At 38.5% G+C, this 17,974-nt stretch overlaps 2 protein-coding genes across 2 annotated transcripts; both read right to left on the bottom strand.

The window, feature by feature from the left end:
- Nucleotides 1–7,501: 7,501 nt before the first annotated feature.
- On the bottom strand, nucleotides 7,502–12,487 carry arl8bb (ADP-ribosylation factor-like 8Bb). The gene is made up of 7 exons (XM_033966950.2): nucleotides 12,270–12,487; nucleotides 11,361–11,441; nucleotides 11,084–11,157; nucleotides 10,915–11,008; nucleotides 10,718–10,785; nucleotides 10,468–10,538; nucleotides 7,502–9,944 (listed from the first exon to the last, which is right to left on the bottom strand). Exons 1-7 carry the CDS (start codon nucleotides 12,390–12,392, stop codon nucleotides 9,895–9,897), a joined length of 561 nt encoding a protein of 186 aa, XP_033822841.1. The 5' UTR covers nucleotides 12,393–12,487; the 3' UTR covers nucleotides 7,502–9,894.
- Nucleotides 12,488–12,714: 227 nt separating this feature from the next.
- LOC117370798 (N-acylethanolamine-hydrolyzing acid amidase-like) lies at nucleotides 12,715–17,612 on the bottom strand. Its single transcript, XM_033966333.2, has 11 exons — nucleotides 17,222–17,612; nucleotides 15,597–15,761; nucleotides 15,170–15,293; nucleotides 14,990–15,080; nucleotides 14,826–14,911; nucleotides 14,364–14,536; nucleotides 14,236–14,298; nucleotides 13,538–13,604; nucleotides 13,443–13,471; nucleotides 13,124–13,193; nucleotides 12,715–13,033 (listed from the first exon to the last, which is right to left on the bottom strand). The coding sequence occupies exons 1-11, from the start codon at nucleotides 17,443–17,445 to the stop codon at nucleotides 13,019–13,021; spliced, it is 1,107 nt and encodes a 368-aa protein (XP_033822224.1). The 5' UTR covers nucleotides 17,446–17,612; the 3' UTR covers nucleotides 12,715–13,018.
- Between the last annotated feature and the right edge of the window lie 362 nt (nucleotides 17,613–17,974).

Genomic DNA, 17,974 nt, shown 5'->3' with positions numbered 1-17,974 from the left:
GAACAACTCAATGACCAACCACTCGAGGAATGCTCTCCGGAGGCCGTGAGGTGGCAGTGCACGGGTCCTCTCTCATGCATAGAGATTAGAAGAGGGCTGTTGAGAGCAGAGGTGCCATGTGTGTGCGAGCTGACAACATGTCCCCACCCTGAGAGACCACCGCGGCTGCAGAATAAAAAGGTCAACCCCAAGCAAGACATAATGAGCGAGCGATAAGCCGTGAAAACGCTCCAATTGTCGTATAATACATTCCACTAATCGAGCTGGTAAAGGGGGACAAACGAGATCTAGGAAAACAGCATCTCCACTTTAATGCAACACGGTGAAAGGTATTTAAGGACAGAAGCCTGGATTTTCAATTTATCCTCAGTTGAGACGCTTCGAGAGTGTGTTTTTGAACTGAACTTACTTTACCATCTTAAACTTTTGTGTTGTTTGTTGGAAGTGCCAGTCGTACCACAGATGAAGGGTGCACCTCGCCTCCAGGGTCTGCGTACACTGGTGTGAGTAGTTGCTTGATGTAAAGAGCTTTGAGTGACTTGAATGTGGAAAAGTGCTATATAAAAAGTGACCGTTTAGCATTTACCAGACTCAAATGTTCGATCGATCACGTTTCCTGTTGATCTTCAGCTCCTCTACATCCTCTACTGAACAAAACTACAAACAATTACACAGAAAATTACACGTCCAGACTTCCAGGTAAACTCATATGTACTAACGAATACTTAAATATTAGTTATATTTACCTTACGTCCTCCAGCTGAGCTCACGTTTACCTCTGCGCTCTCCGGCTGTGTAATGTTACCGATAAGTACTGCACATGTGTTCTGGAAGTAGTAATGTGGTAATTACCAAAACAGGTCTCATTAGTCGCCACTTAAAATCCAATTATTGTTTACGATAACATAATAATAAACACCCCAAACCACCTGTGTGTATTTTGACTGTAAGTAATCACCTAATTGCCCGGCGGTACTGCGGTTTCAATGTCTGAGTTGTTCAGAACCCAGTATTACTGTATGTGCTTGAAAGAAAGTTGTATTATTTTCGATATAACTATAACTTGAAATGGTTTTCTTTATATACGTAGCTTATATTGTGGCGTAAGGGCGTAATCTGGCTGGAAATCATCATTTTGACCAACATTTCCACATGCATATAGTAATTACTAACACTTCTAACTGTAAATCCTGCCTATATTTCCCTGTTCAAGTTCGCTGTGTACATGGTAGGTCACCAAATCATCGCTTACCCCCATGTTTCACCAATTTAAAGTCAAACCTATCCACAAATAGCAACTTTTCCTTATTTAAGAGACAACTACTGCCAACACCAAGGGAACAGCATTCTCCTCAAACAATCACAATCCCGCCCTGGATCATCTTGGACCAATCTATGAGGTGCACACACTCCTCTATTGTTCCACAGACAACCTTTAATCAGAAAGCTTTTAAACCTGGCATCAACGCGAGTGTGAAGGACATGCTAACTGCACCAAAGAATGCAACTCTTTCTTCAGTTCTGATTGCTACGCCTCATCTCCTCTCCTGTGTATTCAAGCGCTTTTAGTCGTCCAAATGCTTGCTTAATTACACCATAACACGTACATGAGAGGGGATAGGTGTTTCGGGCCATACAAAACACGGCGAGTGGACGGAGGTGGAAAGTTTGCTTTGGAAAACTTTCAACTACAACATGCTAAAGCAAAACCTGGAAACGGTTGCAGGCGTGTTGCTCAAATGAAAAAGGCATTCCATTAAACTAGCACGAAGAATACAGTGGAAAAGCTGAACATGGGCAGGAAAGAGGATGTCATGGTGAAATAAGTATGTGCATTAGTTAAACCTGTCACTGTGTTTTTACCCTGCAGGTTCTGAGGTGTACTGTAAGTATATGGGCAGCTTGTTTCTGTTTCTCAATTAACTTCACAGGGTTTTGCAATTTGTGGTCAGCTATACATGTGCGCGTGCATAACATTTAACACATTTGCTTTGGATGTTATTGTGTTGCTCTTGTAATGGTTTGTCTGCCAAAACGTTTCTTTCTTCAACCCTTTGACTGAAAACCTCTTCAACATCTCACTTTTGGATTGATTATGAAATGATTGTTTTACTTTGCTCTTACAGTTTTTTTTTACTATTAATTAAAAATAAAGATAAATAAAGAGATAAGAATGTTTCTTTTTAGCAGAAAATATATTAAAATAAATGCATGTTTGTTTGTTGTTGTTTTTGCTCTTGTAATGGTACGTCTTTGCCAAAACTTTGTCTGGTTTTTAAGTCTTTAACTCTTTGACTGAAAATCTCTTCAACCTCTTGTTTTTGGATCGATTATAAAATGATTGCTTTACTTTAGACAAATAAAGATAAATAAATAAACGCATTTTTTAGCAGAGAAATATATTAAAATAAATGCATGGTTTGTTTTATTTTTGTTGTATTTATTACACTGAAAAACTGATAAAAATGCATACTATGGGCAGGCTTGCATCTCCACAAACCTGACTCTTATTTACCTGACTCTGCTTGTTGCTTGTCTCCGAGGACATGTTTCTGTGGCTATAATCCTCCACAGAACTGCAAAAAAACCTACATATCTCCACAGAACATGCTTTAAAAAATGTAAAATGCTAAAGTATGGTTTTAATTTTCTCTTTCTATGGAATCATGCAGTGATGTGTCCTCTCCAGAAAGCTGCATACTATAGCTTTAATACAAAAATATACCAACTTCAAACACACTTACATTGTACAAAAGGGAGAATTGCCCCCGTAACAAGCTCAGACTGACCTCTCAGTTAACGATGTCAGGACAGGCTCATCGGTGCAGCTCTGTGTGGACACTGGATGAATTCAGATTGGTCCGAGTGTGTGGGAAGATGCAGCTGGTCCACAGTCGCTTGGCAGATGATGAGAGAGAGGTATAAGGACCAGGAAGCCATGAGTTTTATGCCAAGGTCAGCTACCTGGGCTCATATCAAAGAGTCCAGCTGTCGCCACTGTCTGCGAGAACATCTGTCCCTCTCATCTGACCGCCACCATCACAGGCTCGGAGACAGGAGTTACGACTCGATGGAATATGTTCATAATGCCACCGTACAGTTATGATACAGTTACCCTTTTAAGTATTTTTTCCTGTTACTTCAAAACCGTACACTTTTATAGAGCATCTTCTACTCGTCTCCATGGAGATGTTATTGCATTACCTGGACTGTTCTGCAGTACGAGCAGGTCTATGGTATTAAACTGATCTATCTCCATGGAGACAAGCGCGCCGGGACAGGTTACAGGTCAGATGCGTGGAGAGACGAGCCTGTTCACCGTAAGAATACAGGTTTTTTTAAGGTGTCTTTAAGAAGCAAAAATTGTCTGTCTGTAAAAATGCAAGAAAGATAAAGAACATTCCAGGTAAAGCAATAACATCTCTATGGAAACAAGCCAAGCCAGGCCAGAAAAGTTACATAGTGAACCTTTAACATGCAATAATCAGATGAGATGTCTGTTCTTGAAGCGTTATAGCTGAAATTTGACTTATTTTTTATTAAATCATTGCAATGCTCACTGTATTTTTTCATTAACGATCCTTTTAAGCACTTTAAAGACAGATATTGCAGTATTTTAGCACATTCAAACTTCAATAGTTTCATTTTCCCTGCACCTTCTATTGTAAAATCTAGCACCGTTCCATTAGTGCATTCACAATATGCTGTTTATAGCTATTGTGAAAGTGAAGGACCTGACAGACACAGGGCCCCTCTCAGCTCATACCTGATGGAACGGACCAAACAAAGAGCGGATTCCACCGGCTGCACTGCACCGTGGACACGCTTTGACAACTTATTATAAGTTCTATTCTTCTTTTCACAGCGGAATTACCCACTGCCTAGACATTCAATATATCTAAATGTATGTGTGAAAATGTTTTGAACAGTATTTAAAGCTGCTAATGTAACAAATATCTCCTAACATCTATGTGTTCATGACCAATTGGTTCCATAGTTTTATTATTTATTTATGTGTGACAGGACAGCTGTAGCCTGAGAAGGGGGGAGAGGGGGTGGAGACATTCGACAGTTGTAGCAGTAGTTGCCATGTTGCCAGGTGGTAACTAACAACCACACAGGCAACTCAATGCAGAAAACCACTTGCCCAGCCCCTTCTACATTCTGTTTGAATCCAGAGGGGTGTGGAATCGGACCATGAAGTGTACCTCTGTCCTAAACTGGGATGGTCCAACCACAGATACTACTGCATTTTCTGGACAATAAGTTGCTCTGGAGTATAAGTCGCACCAGCCAAAAAATGCATAATAATGAAGAAAAAAAAACATATACAAGTCGCAAAATCCGAGACCAAGAACAGACATTTGATCTTCAAAGGCAAATTATAATTAAGAATAAAATAGAGAACAACAGGCTGATTATTTTTGTTGAGTCTTTCTCAGATGTGTTTTAAATTACTGTAATGTTGATATTTTAAATGTTCAGTGGTACAGGAGGAGTAGAAACTGGTACAAGCCTAGAATGCCCTTGTGCGGTTATCAGTGTGACAATAACGAAAATGTGAAATTATATTATATGGACAAACTATGAAAAAAGTGAGACTGATAGTATGGAAAATACAGTAAATTGAATTATGTGTCTCTCAAATGCAGAATTATCTCCTCGTCCTCCATCTTCTTTCATTCAGAACAAAACATATAACTGTTTTTCCTAAGATAAATAAAAGTTTAGTGCCTTGATTGTTAACTCTGCAGAAGTTCTGTGCTGTTTCTCAATCCTCTGTGTTGTGTTTCCTTTTTTACATGTTATCAAAGCGTTAACATTCACGTTTACTCTCAGTTAACAACAGATTCACGTGTGCATGTCTGTGTAGGAGTGCGAAATCTCAAGAAAAACTTTGAAAGCTCGTCAGATAGATTAAACCCACAATCTCCATGTTAACTACTCATGCAAACTACTCATACTCTTTACTTTAGAGGATGAAACATGAAAGATATGGACTATTGAAGGCAGACACTAAACAAACAGTCTGAGGTCTCCTGCATTAGTATTCAGTACACACACCAGTCCACTCCCTTCTTCAGAGAATTACACTGCCTACATCAACCTTTCATTAAATATACATCAATCCAACACGCTTTAATAAAGTGGACTACAGTGAATCTGCCCTAAAACGCACACTGATAAATACTCAATCTATATGTAAATATGAGCTACACTGGAATAAAATGGTGGGGAAATGCATTAGGTGGCTTATTTGATCAGTGCCCAAGGAGCTGAAGTGGTGATTTTTAATGCACTGAGGAGCGGGTAGGTGAGTGGATGGAGGGGAACGATCAGAACGGACAACAACTCACAATCAAAGCAAATGCAATTCAGTTTCTATCAGTTTTTCTACTATCAGCGGAAAAGTTGAGGTAAACATATAAGAAACAACAGTTTAAACAGATGAACAAATGCATTTTTCTTAATTTATACGAATGAAACTTAATTGTGTTGTCGTGCTATTGCAACTTTCCATCTTGTCTGTCCATTATCTGCTGCTTTTAAGTTAAGTTTGTTTGTCCAGTTGATCACGAAACTTTGCAAAACTCAACGTCTAAACACAGAACAGTTTTGAAAATGATTGTGCGACCTAATCTCCACTTTTTTATGGATTATGGAGCCTATTTCAAAGTCTGCTCTGGTTTCAGAACTAACTTTTCCATACATTTTTCCCACTGACATTTCAAAAAAAGTAAAATATTAAGAGTTTAAAGGCAACGTGGTTGTTTTAAGTTCAAAATGTTTTAATAACATCACAGTTTATAACGTTTCAGACACAAACGGGCACGCTTTTAAACTTTACTTTGTTGTTGTTTTCAGTAACTCTGTGGCAAAAATGAATTATCTATGTGTCTCAATAAAAAGTAAAGTCAAATGACAAGAAGATCTAACCTAATCCAACACTTAAACGTAATAATAGAAGACAAAACTCCAGTTGTGTCCTGTTATACTTGAATATCCATTATCCACAAACAAAAATCTCCCTTTCTGTGAGTTTAAAATGACTAAACGCACAACATCTCCTATATTTAAATGATCATAATAAACGTAAACAGCTGCCTATAGTTTGAGCATCTGTGCACCATGGACCTCTTATAAATGTGTCTTTTACAGGCTGTTGCCCATTAAAACTGTGCCTACATTTGCCATGCTGTGCCTTATTAATGGTGACATTCCACACAGCAATTAGCGTCAAGTTCCTAAACAAGTGCCTCAATGAAGTGTTGCTGGTTTCCACGTCCATAAAGCTCCACACCTGGTTCAATCACACACGATAAGGGAATGAATACAATTCTTATGGAGTAGTTTGCTAGTGGTATGACTCTTATTATAGCTCTAAGGCTGCTTGTTTTTGTAATTTAGCACATATAAGGTACATTTTCTTGAGTTTCCCTCTTTTACCACTCCTGGAAATAAGTAGTTTATGTGGCATTAGTCGCATGAACTTAAATGCATTTGAAAGACAGGGTGGAGCAGAAAACATCCTTCAAAATTTCACGTTATTTACATTTGGTTAATAATCATTATGAGCTGAGTGTGAGTGAATCATGTCTGGGTCAATACAGCGTCATTTGGGGTTTGTAATTAGTCCACTGATGAATAATCTTTGGAACAATCAACTCTATGTAGTATAAATAATCCCTGGGGTCACTGCAAAGGTAAACCGCACACATTTGGGGCATAAACCTCCAATGACCTATGGAATCTATTAAATCCCACCCAGATCTGTCCACACCTCCCAACTTGTGCCCTGGCATCCTCTGAATGGCAGCAGCTGTGTTCTCAAACAGCTTAATTAAAGGTGTTTGGAAAGAGGGGCTCAGACTGTCCAGTGCACCTGCAGCACAGCTCTTTGCACGTGTCCTCAGCTTCCCTCATGTCTCTGCATATAAACAATAAGATAAAATGTGCAATAGCCTAATAACAAACAAGAAAAACTGTGAAGCAACACTGTGACGTAATCTCTTAAGACATCCGGCCCGTTTCATATTAACAATAACGTTTCAAAAGACAAATTGTGGCTTCTTGACTCAGAGCAAATCGTTAGACAAGAGGATAAATCTGAAGAAGGAAGATTGTGAAATTCTGTACAAATGATCAAATTTAATTAGGATAATTGGATAGCATTTTGCGGTTTCATATTTCAGTTTCACAATGATAAATATTTCTTAAAAAGTGCCAAAAATGCTCAATCTCAGGACCCACTATTAAGGCCAAAATTTACCCTGCAACACACAAACTTAAACAAAATACTGCAATCATTACCACCACTTTTTTATGAATAAGAGCAGTTATACATTGTACAATTCAAGGATGAAGCTGTGTAACTTTTCTTGGATTGCTTCAGAAAGCCTTTGTGGTGAGTTACATAAATCAGACAAACCTCTGCTTCCATCTACTGGCAAAAAATGTATATTGCAAGGATAATGACTCTTGAGGACAGTCTTAGAATTGATAAAAAATAAACATTTTTATTACCAATCACAGGAAAAGAATGGCCAACATGACATCAAGAGCATTTATCAGAAATTAAAAAAAGCTAACATTTTATTTACAAAGTCTGCAATTGGATGTGAACAGATTTAGCACATGCACATACAAATTGCAAATAGGTTATCATAATTATTGTTATATTATTAATACACAGGTAACAAAGCTTTCCTCATTTACCCACAGAGTTATCCAGTTTAACAGCCCCTCACTGCTATTGTGGTCCCAACAGTGGATATTTAAGGTTACACCAATCACCAGCAGACACACAAACCACATGGCAACACGGTGATGACGGATTCAGACCTGGCTGGATTAACATGATTGATAATAAATAACAGTAGCAGGTGGATTACACAGTTGTCAGCTTGAGCTTAAATATTCAGGCCAGCGAGCATTGCATTTCAACTTTGGTGATGATATAAAGCTGTGCAGTCTAGTGTGGGAGAGTTTGGCTTGTGCTGGGTTTTTGCACAGTGTTCTGCATTAATTAAGCCTAACTCTAATTTAAGATGTTGATCATTGCCATTGTCAAGGGAACATGACAGATAAAGCAAACGTCAAAGCAAATGTAATGCAGCATCATAACATGGCATATTCATTTGCCATATTAAGTAGAGTTATGGAGATATAAGCTAAAAGCTCTGTGGTGTTACAAAACATTAAACATGTTTTGTTCATGTCGAACTATAAGAAAAAAAAAAAAAAAAAAACAATAGCAAAATAAGGACAATTATGAATTATTGTTTAAGCTTATTTTCTTCCAAAATTAATGCAAGACCTGTGCTAATGATTTACAAATTAACTTCAGATTACAGTATCATGAAATACTATTTTTGAATCTATCGCCATTGTTTATAATAGAAGCTATTTAATTTCACTTCTTTTAATTTTTTCCCAGTTAATTTTACAATGGTCTTGAGTTGTTAAAGTCCAGTGTACTATTGTTAATGCACTGACATTTGCACTGCAGAATCATGCGACTTGTTGTGACACACGGCCAGACGTGGCCTGATGTGTGACTGGGACAAATGTTGACTTTTGAAATATCTGTCTTCTGACTAACAGTGGATTTGTTCATCACAGGATTAAAGAAGAAACAAACCCATGGCACACCCATGTTTTGTTAGGGAAAAAAAAAGACGTCATTACAATTCCACAAAATCTCTGAAACCCAACAATGCCAGTTAACCGAATCATTCTTTGTGAGAAACAGGGGAAGAGGATATTAAATATAAAATAAATATTACAAATGATCAAAGACCAAACTAATTTACTGACCTTTCTTTAAATCATACAAGTACAGCGCTTTAATCCTTATGTTTTATGATGACTTAAAACAGGATTGTCTAGTAGTGATGGTTAAGTGCTTCCTCCTCTCTGTAGAGTTTAATTTTGATGAGCATAAACTGTTAACTGTTCAGTTCACCTGTTTAGCCAAAGGCACTTAAAACTCCCCTTTCAAATCTTAAATACACCCACTAGTGATATGTAAACATTAAATAGTCCCAATAGTCACCTAAAAGTATACATATACCAACACAAAAACAAAACCCATGTTTAAGCCACCATAAGTTTTCATCAGCCTGATCTGATTAGGGACAGAATCAACAAATATCACCTATAGTTTGCTGGCAATATAAAGAAGCAAAGGAAGAATTGTTTTGTATAAGTTCACTTGTAGTTACCCCAGCAACATTTAGCAACAAATCATTAGTACAGGGTTGGATCTATGTAGTTTACTGCGATGTACATGACTTAGATCCATGTCTTATGATTTGTTCCATGAGTGACTGATCAGCGTTTGCTTGCCAGTGCTTACAGGTATAGCTGACATAACTTAAAATAGATTCGGCACCATGAGAACGTTCTGATCTGTGAGAACCAAACATTGGGTATACATACATTGTTTCACCACCTGTATCGTAGTATTAGATTGGTACATCCATAAATAAAGCAATACAAATAATACAAACATAAAATGAGTGTGTATAGTGTGTGATAAGGCATGAGAGGTATAAACAATCATGCTCTACTAGCTTCAGACAGACATTTTAGAGGAGAGGTTCCCAAACTTTTCAGGCCAGGAACCCGTACCATGCAACCGGCTTGTGACTCTAACTGTGAAATATTGACAGTAGTAATAATTTGAGGTGGCAAAACAACATTCCAATTTTGGGAACCCCTGTCTTAGAGATGAGAAGCTGTGCGAGCTTTGATAGTGCTGTAGGCGGTGAATGGTGCATGTGGTGACAGAACTGAGTGTAGACACACGGGTTACTTCACAAAGGCAGAGGCAGGGTGTCTGTCGAGGACCAATGATTGGAGAGAGTGGACAGCAACAAGTGGTTTAACTTTTCAGCTCCGCCGGGACTTTGAATGCTGGATAAGCCACTGCAGAGTGATGTCTACAAATAAATTATTAGGGTTTACAATCAGATATTTTTCTGTGTACAGGACATAAAATATAACCATTATTTTTTGTAGTTTTTCATTGTTGCCATAACAGACATCGTTTGACTATAACTAATCCACAATGAATGCTTTGTTCAAATTTTTTCATGTGTCATTTGATGGAGAAACAGGTTTAATGACAAACAGCACTTTGCGATAAAACTAGATTTTACAGATTATTAAAATGGACAACCATTATTTCAGTAGTCCATCAGTTAGGATTATTACAATTAGTTGTTGCAGTCTTAGTGTTATTGTTTCCCATAATTGTGTAGATATAAAATAAATCATAAAGCACAGCTAGTTCTGCTTTTTTTCATCATGAAAAACTGGTAACTTTTCTTTTGTAATTGTAAGCATGTGTATGTGGCATCATAATTGCCTCGAAACTGGTAAGAAAAAAATATATAGTAGTTTGCCAACATTTCTAATTAAAGTTGGTTAAACGTGTGCTACATGGTTCACTTGCTAGTTTACCTATGTTGTCTTTCTCTTTGCAGGAGACAGAGTAGCAGCAGATCTCTCGATCTTGAATGGCAGACAAATTCCTATAGAAAAGTAAAAATCAAAGACTTGCACCTATTTCACTAGTAAATATAGAAGTAACAAATGGCATAGCCCCCTGTAAAGCTGTATTACCCATACTTCCTCTTGTAAAAGAGCAGTCATATGTAATATGATGTATGTAATTAATGTAATTTAAAGCAAGTAAGAAACCCACACTTACATTTTTTCAATCAGCTGTTTCTCATCAAGAGCGTTTGGCAAGTCGCGTTTGTTGCCAAGTACTAAGATCTGAAAAACAAGCGGATGTTTAATGATATGTAAAATGCCTTCATCACTACATATTTAACCAAACAAAAACTTGGTCTCCAGACCACTAAAACCTATAGGAACCTGAGGAAGGCACCAGGATGTACTTACAGGAATTCCCTGTAATTGTGGTTTATCTAAAAGATTGTGCAGTTCATTTCTGGAAGCTTCAATCTTCTCACGGTCTGCAGCATCTACCATGTAACTAATAAAAGATGTAGGAATTACGCAACATAACAAAGATAGAATTTATATTAAAATAACTAATAAACATACTTACACTATAGCATTGACTCCGCGGCAGTAGCGCTCCCACATGCTTCTGAATCGCGGCTGTCCACCTATGTCCCATATCTAAAGTGAAAGTAAATTGAAAGGCAATTCATTTTGCACATCCTTTTAAAAGATTCAACTTATGGTGGATATTTAATGGCTGAAAATGTATTCAACTTCTGGTAATTATTGAAGATGCAGAAAACTGGAACAATAGAAAGTACAGACCGAATTCTGTCTCCATTGCAACTGTTTACTAAAAGAAGACTTCTTCTTTGGCTTACCTTTATTGTCACATTGCCTTTAGTGACCTTCCTCATGTTAAAACCAACTGTAGGAATCATATCTTCACTGAACTGGCCTGACTGGAAAACACAAACATTGATATATTTATTTTATGAAGTCATAGTTCTGTGTAAAACCATACCACAGATACAAATTATTACCTGTGTATAATATCCTTTCCTTGTATTGCATTTGAGTTTTTATGCTATATGTCTACTCAGTTTGGTTGGCAGGAGAATTTTGTTTTGATATTAATAAAAATAACAGTGGTGAGACCCCTTTACTAAAAGCAATGTTTTGGTAAGTTACTGAACTGACCATGTAGGTTTAGATGATTCATAGATATTCATAGTTCATAGTGTATTTGAGGCTGACAGTTCTTGGTGTCACCATGTCCCTGATGTTGTCACCATGTCCCTGATGTTGTCACCATGTCCCTGATGTTGTCACCATGTCCCTGATGTTGTCACCATGTCCCTGATGTTGTCACCATGTCCCTGATGTTGTCACCATGTCCCTGATGTTGTCACCATGTCCCTGATGTCCGTTGTATGTTGTCCCTGATGTTGTCACCATGTCCCTGATGTCCGTTGTATGTTGTCCCTGATGTTGTCACCATGTCCCTGATGTCCGTTGTATGTTGTCCCTGATGTTGTCTGTTGTCTGCTCTTCTGGTCACATGACTTCAGTGAAGTCAGCGCAGTCACACCCGGTACAACTTCACCTCGTTAGCTTTTACATTGCTTTCTTACATGCTTTCTTAGGTATAAAAGGTCATGCAGTTGGGGAGAGGTGTTACTGACTTATAACAAGAATTCATACCACATAAATACCAGACGCATTTTAATTAGAAGTTTGCTAATAATCTTTGCCAGGTGCAGCAGCCGGGCCTTGATACAGATACTTACTGCTATTACGTTGACAAACGTAGTTTTCCCTGAAGACTGAAGTCCCACTAAAGTTAGCTCCATCTCTTCTTTCCAAAAAAGAGCGCGGAACCAGTCTAAAAGCCTGTTTATTAGAGCCAGCATCTTGGATGACAGCGTAGGAGCGGCTAGCACTGCACTCAGGAAGTGGAGCGTGCCTCGTCAGGTCATGTGACTGAACGTCAGCCCGTCTGCGCACTGACGTCAACACGTACGCACACGCACAGAGACAGATACACCACGACAAAAGAACACACGATATGCATTTATCTAATCAAATGCTGAAATTAAATCATGCTGACACAAACTAAATAATTCAGAATTCACATTTTATTTTAAACATGTCCCACTTAAATAGGTTAGTCCTATAAGTTAGAATGAGAGGCACATACTCAGATTTAGATTTTTTTATTTTTTATTTTGTTTTAAGAGGAGGGATGGAAACAACGGACTTGACTAAGTGTCATACCTAAAGCACCTACAACAATGTTGATTACTGCTTGAAGTTTTTATTCCAGTATTTGGCCTCTTTTAGGCCTTATCAAAGCAGCTACATGGCCACAAGTATGTAATGACCCAGTTGTGTAAAACCATTGAATTTAAAACTAAATAACAAGTAATTCCTTAAAATATCAAGACCCTTATACAGTGCTTTCTGAAGAAAAAAAAAACAGTTAAAAAGTTCAAATGCCTTTGGTGTGGTCAGTTCAGTGCACTAGTAAATGTCGGTCTTACGGCAAACAGCCCTAGGTAAGAACAAAACAACAGACTATTATTTAGAAAAAAGAAATGTGTTGAGAATGAGACAAGAGGTTTGAGTAATACACAGACATTACCTGTAGTCTGACCAGTGTGTTGTATTTATCTGGGGCTGCTGCACTCATTACGGTTGTATAGACAGTTATACTAGAACACATGACATCTTCGGTAAAAAAAATTCACACATTTTATATTGTAACAATAAAAACAAGATCTAGCACCATGCTTGTCAAAACTGTGGTAATGCATTTTCATCTATTTCTGCTAAAGTATGTGCTCAGACAATAGTAAATTGGCAATCATGCTGATGTCTAGGAATGATGCCTGAAAGCATGCACCATAACCACTGTCAAGTGATCCATTCAAACACAGGATTGTACTGAAGAGTAAACTTACCCATTGCACACGGGGTACAGTGACAAAACCTGGAGACAAAATATTAGAATGTATGACATTTATAAACTTTGTTAAGTAGGCCTAATTGTAGTTACCTGATAAAGTGTATCCATGTTGATATGATCTTGTCCTGTTACATTTAAGGCTTTATTGGCCACGTCCCTGGAAACAATCAAATCATATATTTGTTCACTATTGTGCACTGTATGACTGCACATGTTTTGTACATTTTAACTCCATGAATGACAATAGCTCTCACTGCAGGGCAGCAGTTTGTTTGTTCTGTCTATGCTATACAGTATTTTAATGATAATTATATAATAAATAATAATGCACTGTGTTAATATAGCACCTTGCAATAAACCTAAAGTGTTTACAGTACAGAATTCACTCGGATCCACACTTGGAGTAAACTACCAATGGCAATTTTCAAACAACTTTAAATGACTTAAAATGTTAATAACATCTTTGAAATGTTGTTATGACTGTATTTGCCCACACTAAATGAACGTGCATGCACACACGTCTGTCAGAGTCTTGATGATGTAACCTGGTAATTTACTTGTGTGTTATTTTGGGCATGTGCATAGTCTGCCTTTTTTGTGCTGCAACTGACAAAAAAGATGTCAGCATTTTTTGCTGTAGCTGAAGCAAATTCCACCAACTTGTTGTGTGATCATTAATACATTTTTGTGATTCTGACATGGCCATACCTCAAACTGTAGAGATTTTTACAGTTCCAAAACCACATTCAGCCAAACTTAGAGATATAAAATGGACAGATAATACTGACCTTCGATAATCTTTTTTTGGAGGAGGCTTCCAATGGTCATAATTTGTTTCCACTCTGTACCATCTGCAACACAAACATTACAGCATTTCTTACTTTCCCACATCATTATGCAGTCTTCTAAAACTTACCCTCCATTGATGGACTCCAGGGGCCACAGATCTGCTGGGCCAGTGCGATCTCTAGTGATGACCACACCCTCGCCTGCTTGCACACCGCCTACTATGTAGTACACCCCAGTAATGATAGGCACTTTAGAGAGGCGAATCACTGCATCCAGGAAGTCTTCAGCATTTTCCAGAGTCTGCAAAAAGAGCAAAACTGTCTATTTTCTGTGAACTGAACATGCCTGCCTTATGTTATACTGCTTATAATACAAGGGGCTGTGTATAACATGTAAGAATATAACTAGTATATGTGATGATGCAAATATTGCTGTACTGAATCATATACAAAGCATCATTCTGTATCCATGGGACAGGATCTCTCCTTCACTCTGGTTCTGCTCAAGGTTTCTCTTTTTCCTACTAATGGTCAAAATTGCAATTGATCGAAGTGTTGTTTTGAAAACCTTATTTTATTCTGATACTCACTTCCCTCACCAACCAAGAGACAGGAGACCTCCGAAACAGAAACGCTGACACCCAGTTCTTCCACCAGTTCCACCAGTGCTCACTTCCTAAAATTTTGAACCACAAATAAACTGCAGCTGACATTTATAACTTTCCTATTTCTGAATAAATAGTTAACTTCCTACCCCGCTGGTCACCCGACACAGTGAATTTATTTGGGCTTTGTCCAGTCCATAGGCCAACATAACCTGCAAACGATGTGCCTTGGTATGCAACCTAAATGGGATTCAAATTTTTAAAAAAAACTCTTAGTCAGGTTATGCATGGCCCTTTTACAACAGGGGTATAAATCAAACAATAACAACCTTTCCATTCTTAAGAAAATTGACATTGATAGTGAGGTTTCTGAGAACTGGATGTGGATAGTCAAGATTTCTGCCGTGGTACACGTTCCCATTTTGGTCCTGAGTTATAATACTTGTGCAAAATCTGAAGAAAAAGATACACAAATCAACAGCCTGTAAAGGTGAAGCAGATGTCACTGATTTGCCTTGAATGTTCCACAGTATGGCAATAACGTTTCTCTTGCATGTATTCAATAGCAAGTATTTTTAATTGCCAATAATACTTTGGGAAAAATGCATTTGTACAGTGAAACAGCTCGCCTCTCCACAGATCTGACCAATAATTTGACTTTCCTCATAGCAATAGATTAGTTACAGTGCACCTCTTAATGCTGCATGAGGAGATGACACCTTTAAGTCTATGATATGAAAAGTACACAATACATACGCAGATACTTCATAGGCAAAGTTGAGAATGATGGCGTCCGAAAGGCTTCCTCCGATATGTTCAGCAAGACCCCGGATCTCCCCCGCATAGGGCTGCGGAATGTACTTCTCTAATGCCAGGACAATGGGTTTAACGGCCTGGTGCACCCATCTGGGAACTGTAGAGCTAGAAACAGTAACAATTAGATAAAGTAATGTAGCCGCCCCTGATCCAGCTCCCCATAGGGCCCTCCAAAAATAAATATACCGTCTAAATGCTCTACTCTCTCCGTTTGTGTATGAGACAAAACAGGTAAAAGTTTCTGCCGCAGTGTTTTGTTTTGTTTTTTACTTACAAATTATGTAAAAGAGTGGCCTTGGTTTAGCCTCGCTCTCGTTCTGAGAAAGGCCAGGTTTAGATCTGGTGATACTTGAAAAGCCAAACATTAGTGTAGGTGATTCTTGGTGAAAGGTTTGAGAACTACTGCCCAGTGGCTCTGTGGGTAGAGCAGTCCTCTCTATTGAAGGATCCCTGCTCAGACAGAGTTCTGTTGTTGTGTCCTTAGGCAGGACACTTCTCCCGTCTCTGTATGAAGGTGGTGTTTGTGTCAGTGACCTGTGGTGGTCGGAGGGACTGATGGTGCAGATTGGCAACCTCCCTCCCATCTCTCTACCCCAAGGCACCTGTGGCTACAATTAGAGATTGGATTTTCGACTCTTTTATGAGATCAGAATCTTTTGGAGCCATTAATTTCATATTACTATATTACTTACTGTTTATTTATATGACAGAAGAGTGAGAACTCATTTTAACAACAAACTAATCACAGAGAGAAATGACCAAGGCTCAGATCTGTTTAAAATGGTTCAAACTTTGAAATGATTCATAATCTAAATAAAATGTTGCACTACAATAATCATTTTAGAACTACCTGTGATTATAATATCAAAAGTGTTTTTGGGTTTTTTTTGTGCTCTAAGCTCTCACTCGTGCTGCCTGCTCTGCTTCTGAGCTGATTCTTGTGTCGGTTCAGTGTTAATCAGTATAAAAATGTAAACAAATTAGAAGAAAAAGATTAGGCTCTTTTAAAAAAAAATGTATCTGGATCCAACTGTTTACGTAAAGGAACCATTCAAAAGAGCTGACTCGTTCACGAAGTATCTCCAAACACCAAGTGTGGAATGAATAATGAAATACAGCTTCACAGGCCTGAAAACTGCAAAGTGCAGTACAAAGTGCAGTACAAACTGCAAAGTGCAGTGCAAAGTGCAGTACAAAGTGCAGTACAAACTGCAAAGTGCAGTGCAAAGTGCAGTACAAAGTGCAGTGTAAAGTGCAGTACAAACTGCAAAGTGCAGTACAAACTGCAAAGTGCAGTACATAGTGAAATGCAAAGTGTGAGGCATTTTTAGACCCTGAGGTTGTAGCTGAATAAAAGTAGTTATACATAAATGTAGTTATACATTAATGTAGTTATACATAACAGTAGTTATACATAACAGTAGTTATACATAAAAGTATTTAGTAGAACTAAAGTGGTTTGGAAAACAATCCACAGCTAAAATCATAAATTCCAAAAGTTCTCTCCACATTGTTTAACTAGGCCTGTCTCGCAGCTGTAAACTCTAAATTGTTTGCGCACTTACTCAATGACCTGCGCAGACGCGTTCTTGAGGTACTCTGGGTCAAAGTGCAGGCTCAGGGGCTTCCAGCGCACCTCGGGGTCCTGGTCCAGGCTGATGTTGATGGTGGGTGGGGTGAACTCACTCGGCCTCAAAGCGGCGCAGTAGTTGGAGAATCCGCAGAGCAGCAGACAGGCGCACGCAGACTGCAGCCAGGAGCGCACGGACAGCGGCACAGACAGAAGCATGACCACAGCGGAGCTACACTCCGCAGCGCAATGGACCAACTCCACTGAGCTCCTCACACTTCCTCAAAGACTCTGATCATTCTGCTTCCTTCTTTCACAATAAAGAACAGGATGTGCGTCTGCGCCAAGAGCCCGGCCTGGTCCTTGTGGGTTGTTGAACAAAAGGCTTGAATGTTGCCAAACAAGACCCTGAATATGAAAGTACAAATACTAAACAAATACAAAAGATGAACTTTGCTTCCTAATTTAGTTTGGACTCATATTTGCATAGCATGCTCCATGAAGCATAACAGCAGACTTCAAACAGCAGCACAGAACAGGCTGTTTATGAAACCCAGCTGGCAACAATATCCTACTGAAAAACACAATAATATTATTTAACAGCTGTGATGAGGAACGTGAAATGTTCAGAGTCTTTCCTCTTGATGCAGAACAGAGCTGTGTCTGGACTTGATCACGTAAGGACAGAAAGGCCTCGCTGTTGTAACTTTGGTGCTGCAGATCAGTGTCTGGAACAACCTTTGGGCAT

The sequence above is a fragment of the Periophthalmus magnuspinnatus genome, chromosome 5, assembly GCF_009829125.3.
Source record: "Periophthalmus magnuspinnatus isolate fPerMag1 chromosome 5, fPerMag1.2.pri, whole genome shotgun sequence".
Lineage (NCBI taxonomy): Eukaryota > Metazoa > Chordata > Actinopteri > Gobiiformes > Gobiidae > Periophthalmus > Periophthalmus magnuspinnatus.
This window is presented reverse-complemented; position numbering and strand designations above follow the sequence as displayed.

What these genes read in the sequence shown, in the direction of transcription:
- arl8bb (XM_033966950.2), bottom strand. Translation starts at nt 12,392, where the DNA reads ATGCTGGCTCTAATAAACAGGCTTTTAGACTGGTTCCGCGCTCTTTTT. An exon ending in AAGGCAATGTGACAATAAAG is followed by an intron (nt 11,158 to 11,360) that starts GTAAGCCAAAGA and finishes CTTTCACTTTAG; the next exon opens with ATATGGGACATAGGTGGACA. An exon ending in CACAATTACAGGGAATTCCT is followed by an intron (nt 10,786 to 10,914) that starts GTAAGTACATCC and finishes CTTGTTTTTCAG; the next exon opens with ATCTTAGTACTTGGCAACAA.
- LOC117370798 (XM_033966333.2), bottom strand. Translation starts at nt 17,445, where the DNA reads ATGCTTCTGTCTGTGCCGCTGTCCGTGCGCTCCTGGCTGCAGTCTGCG. An exon ending in GCGTCTGCGCAGGTCATTGA is followed by an intron (nt 15,762 to 17,221) that starts GTAAGTGCGCAA and finishes TACTGTTTCTAG; the next exon opens with CTCTACAGTTCCCAGATGGG. An exon ending in TGTGTCGGGTGACCAGCGGG is followed by an intron (nt 14,912 to 14,989) that starts GTAGGAAGTTAA and finishes TCAAAATTTTAG; the next exon opens with GAAGTGAGCACTGGTGGAAC.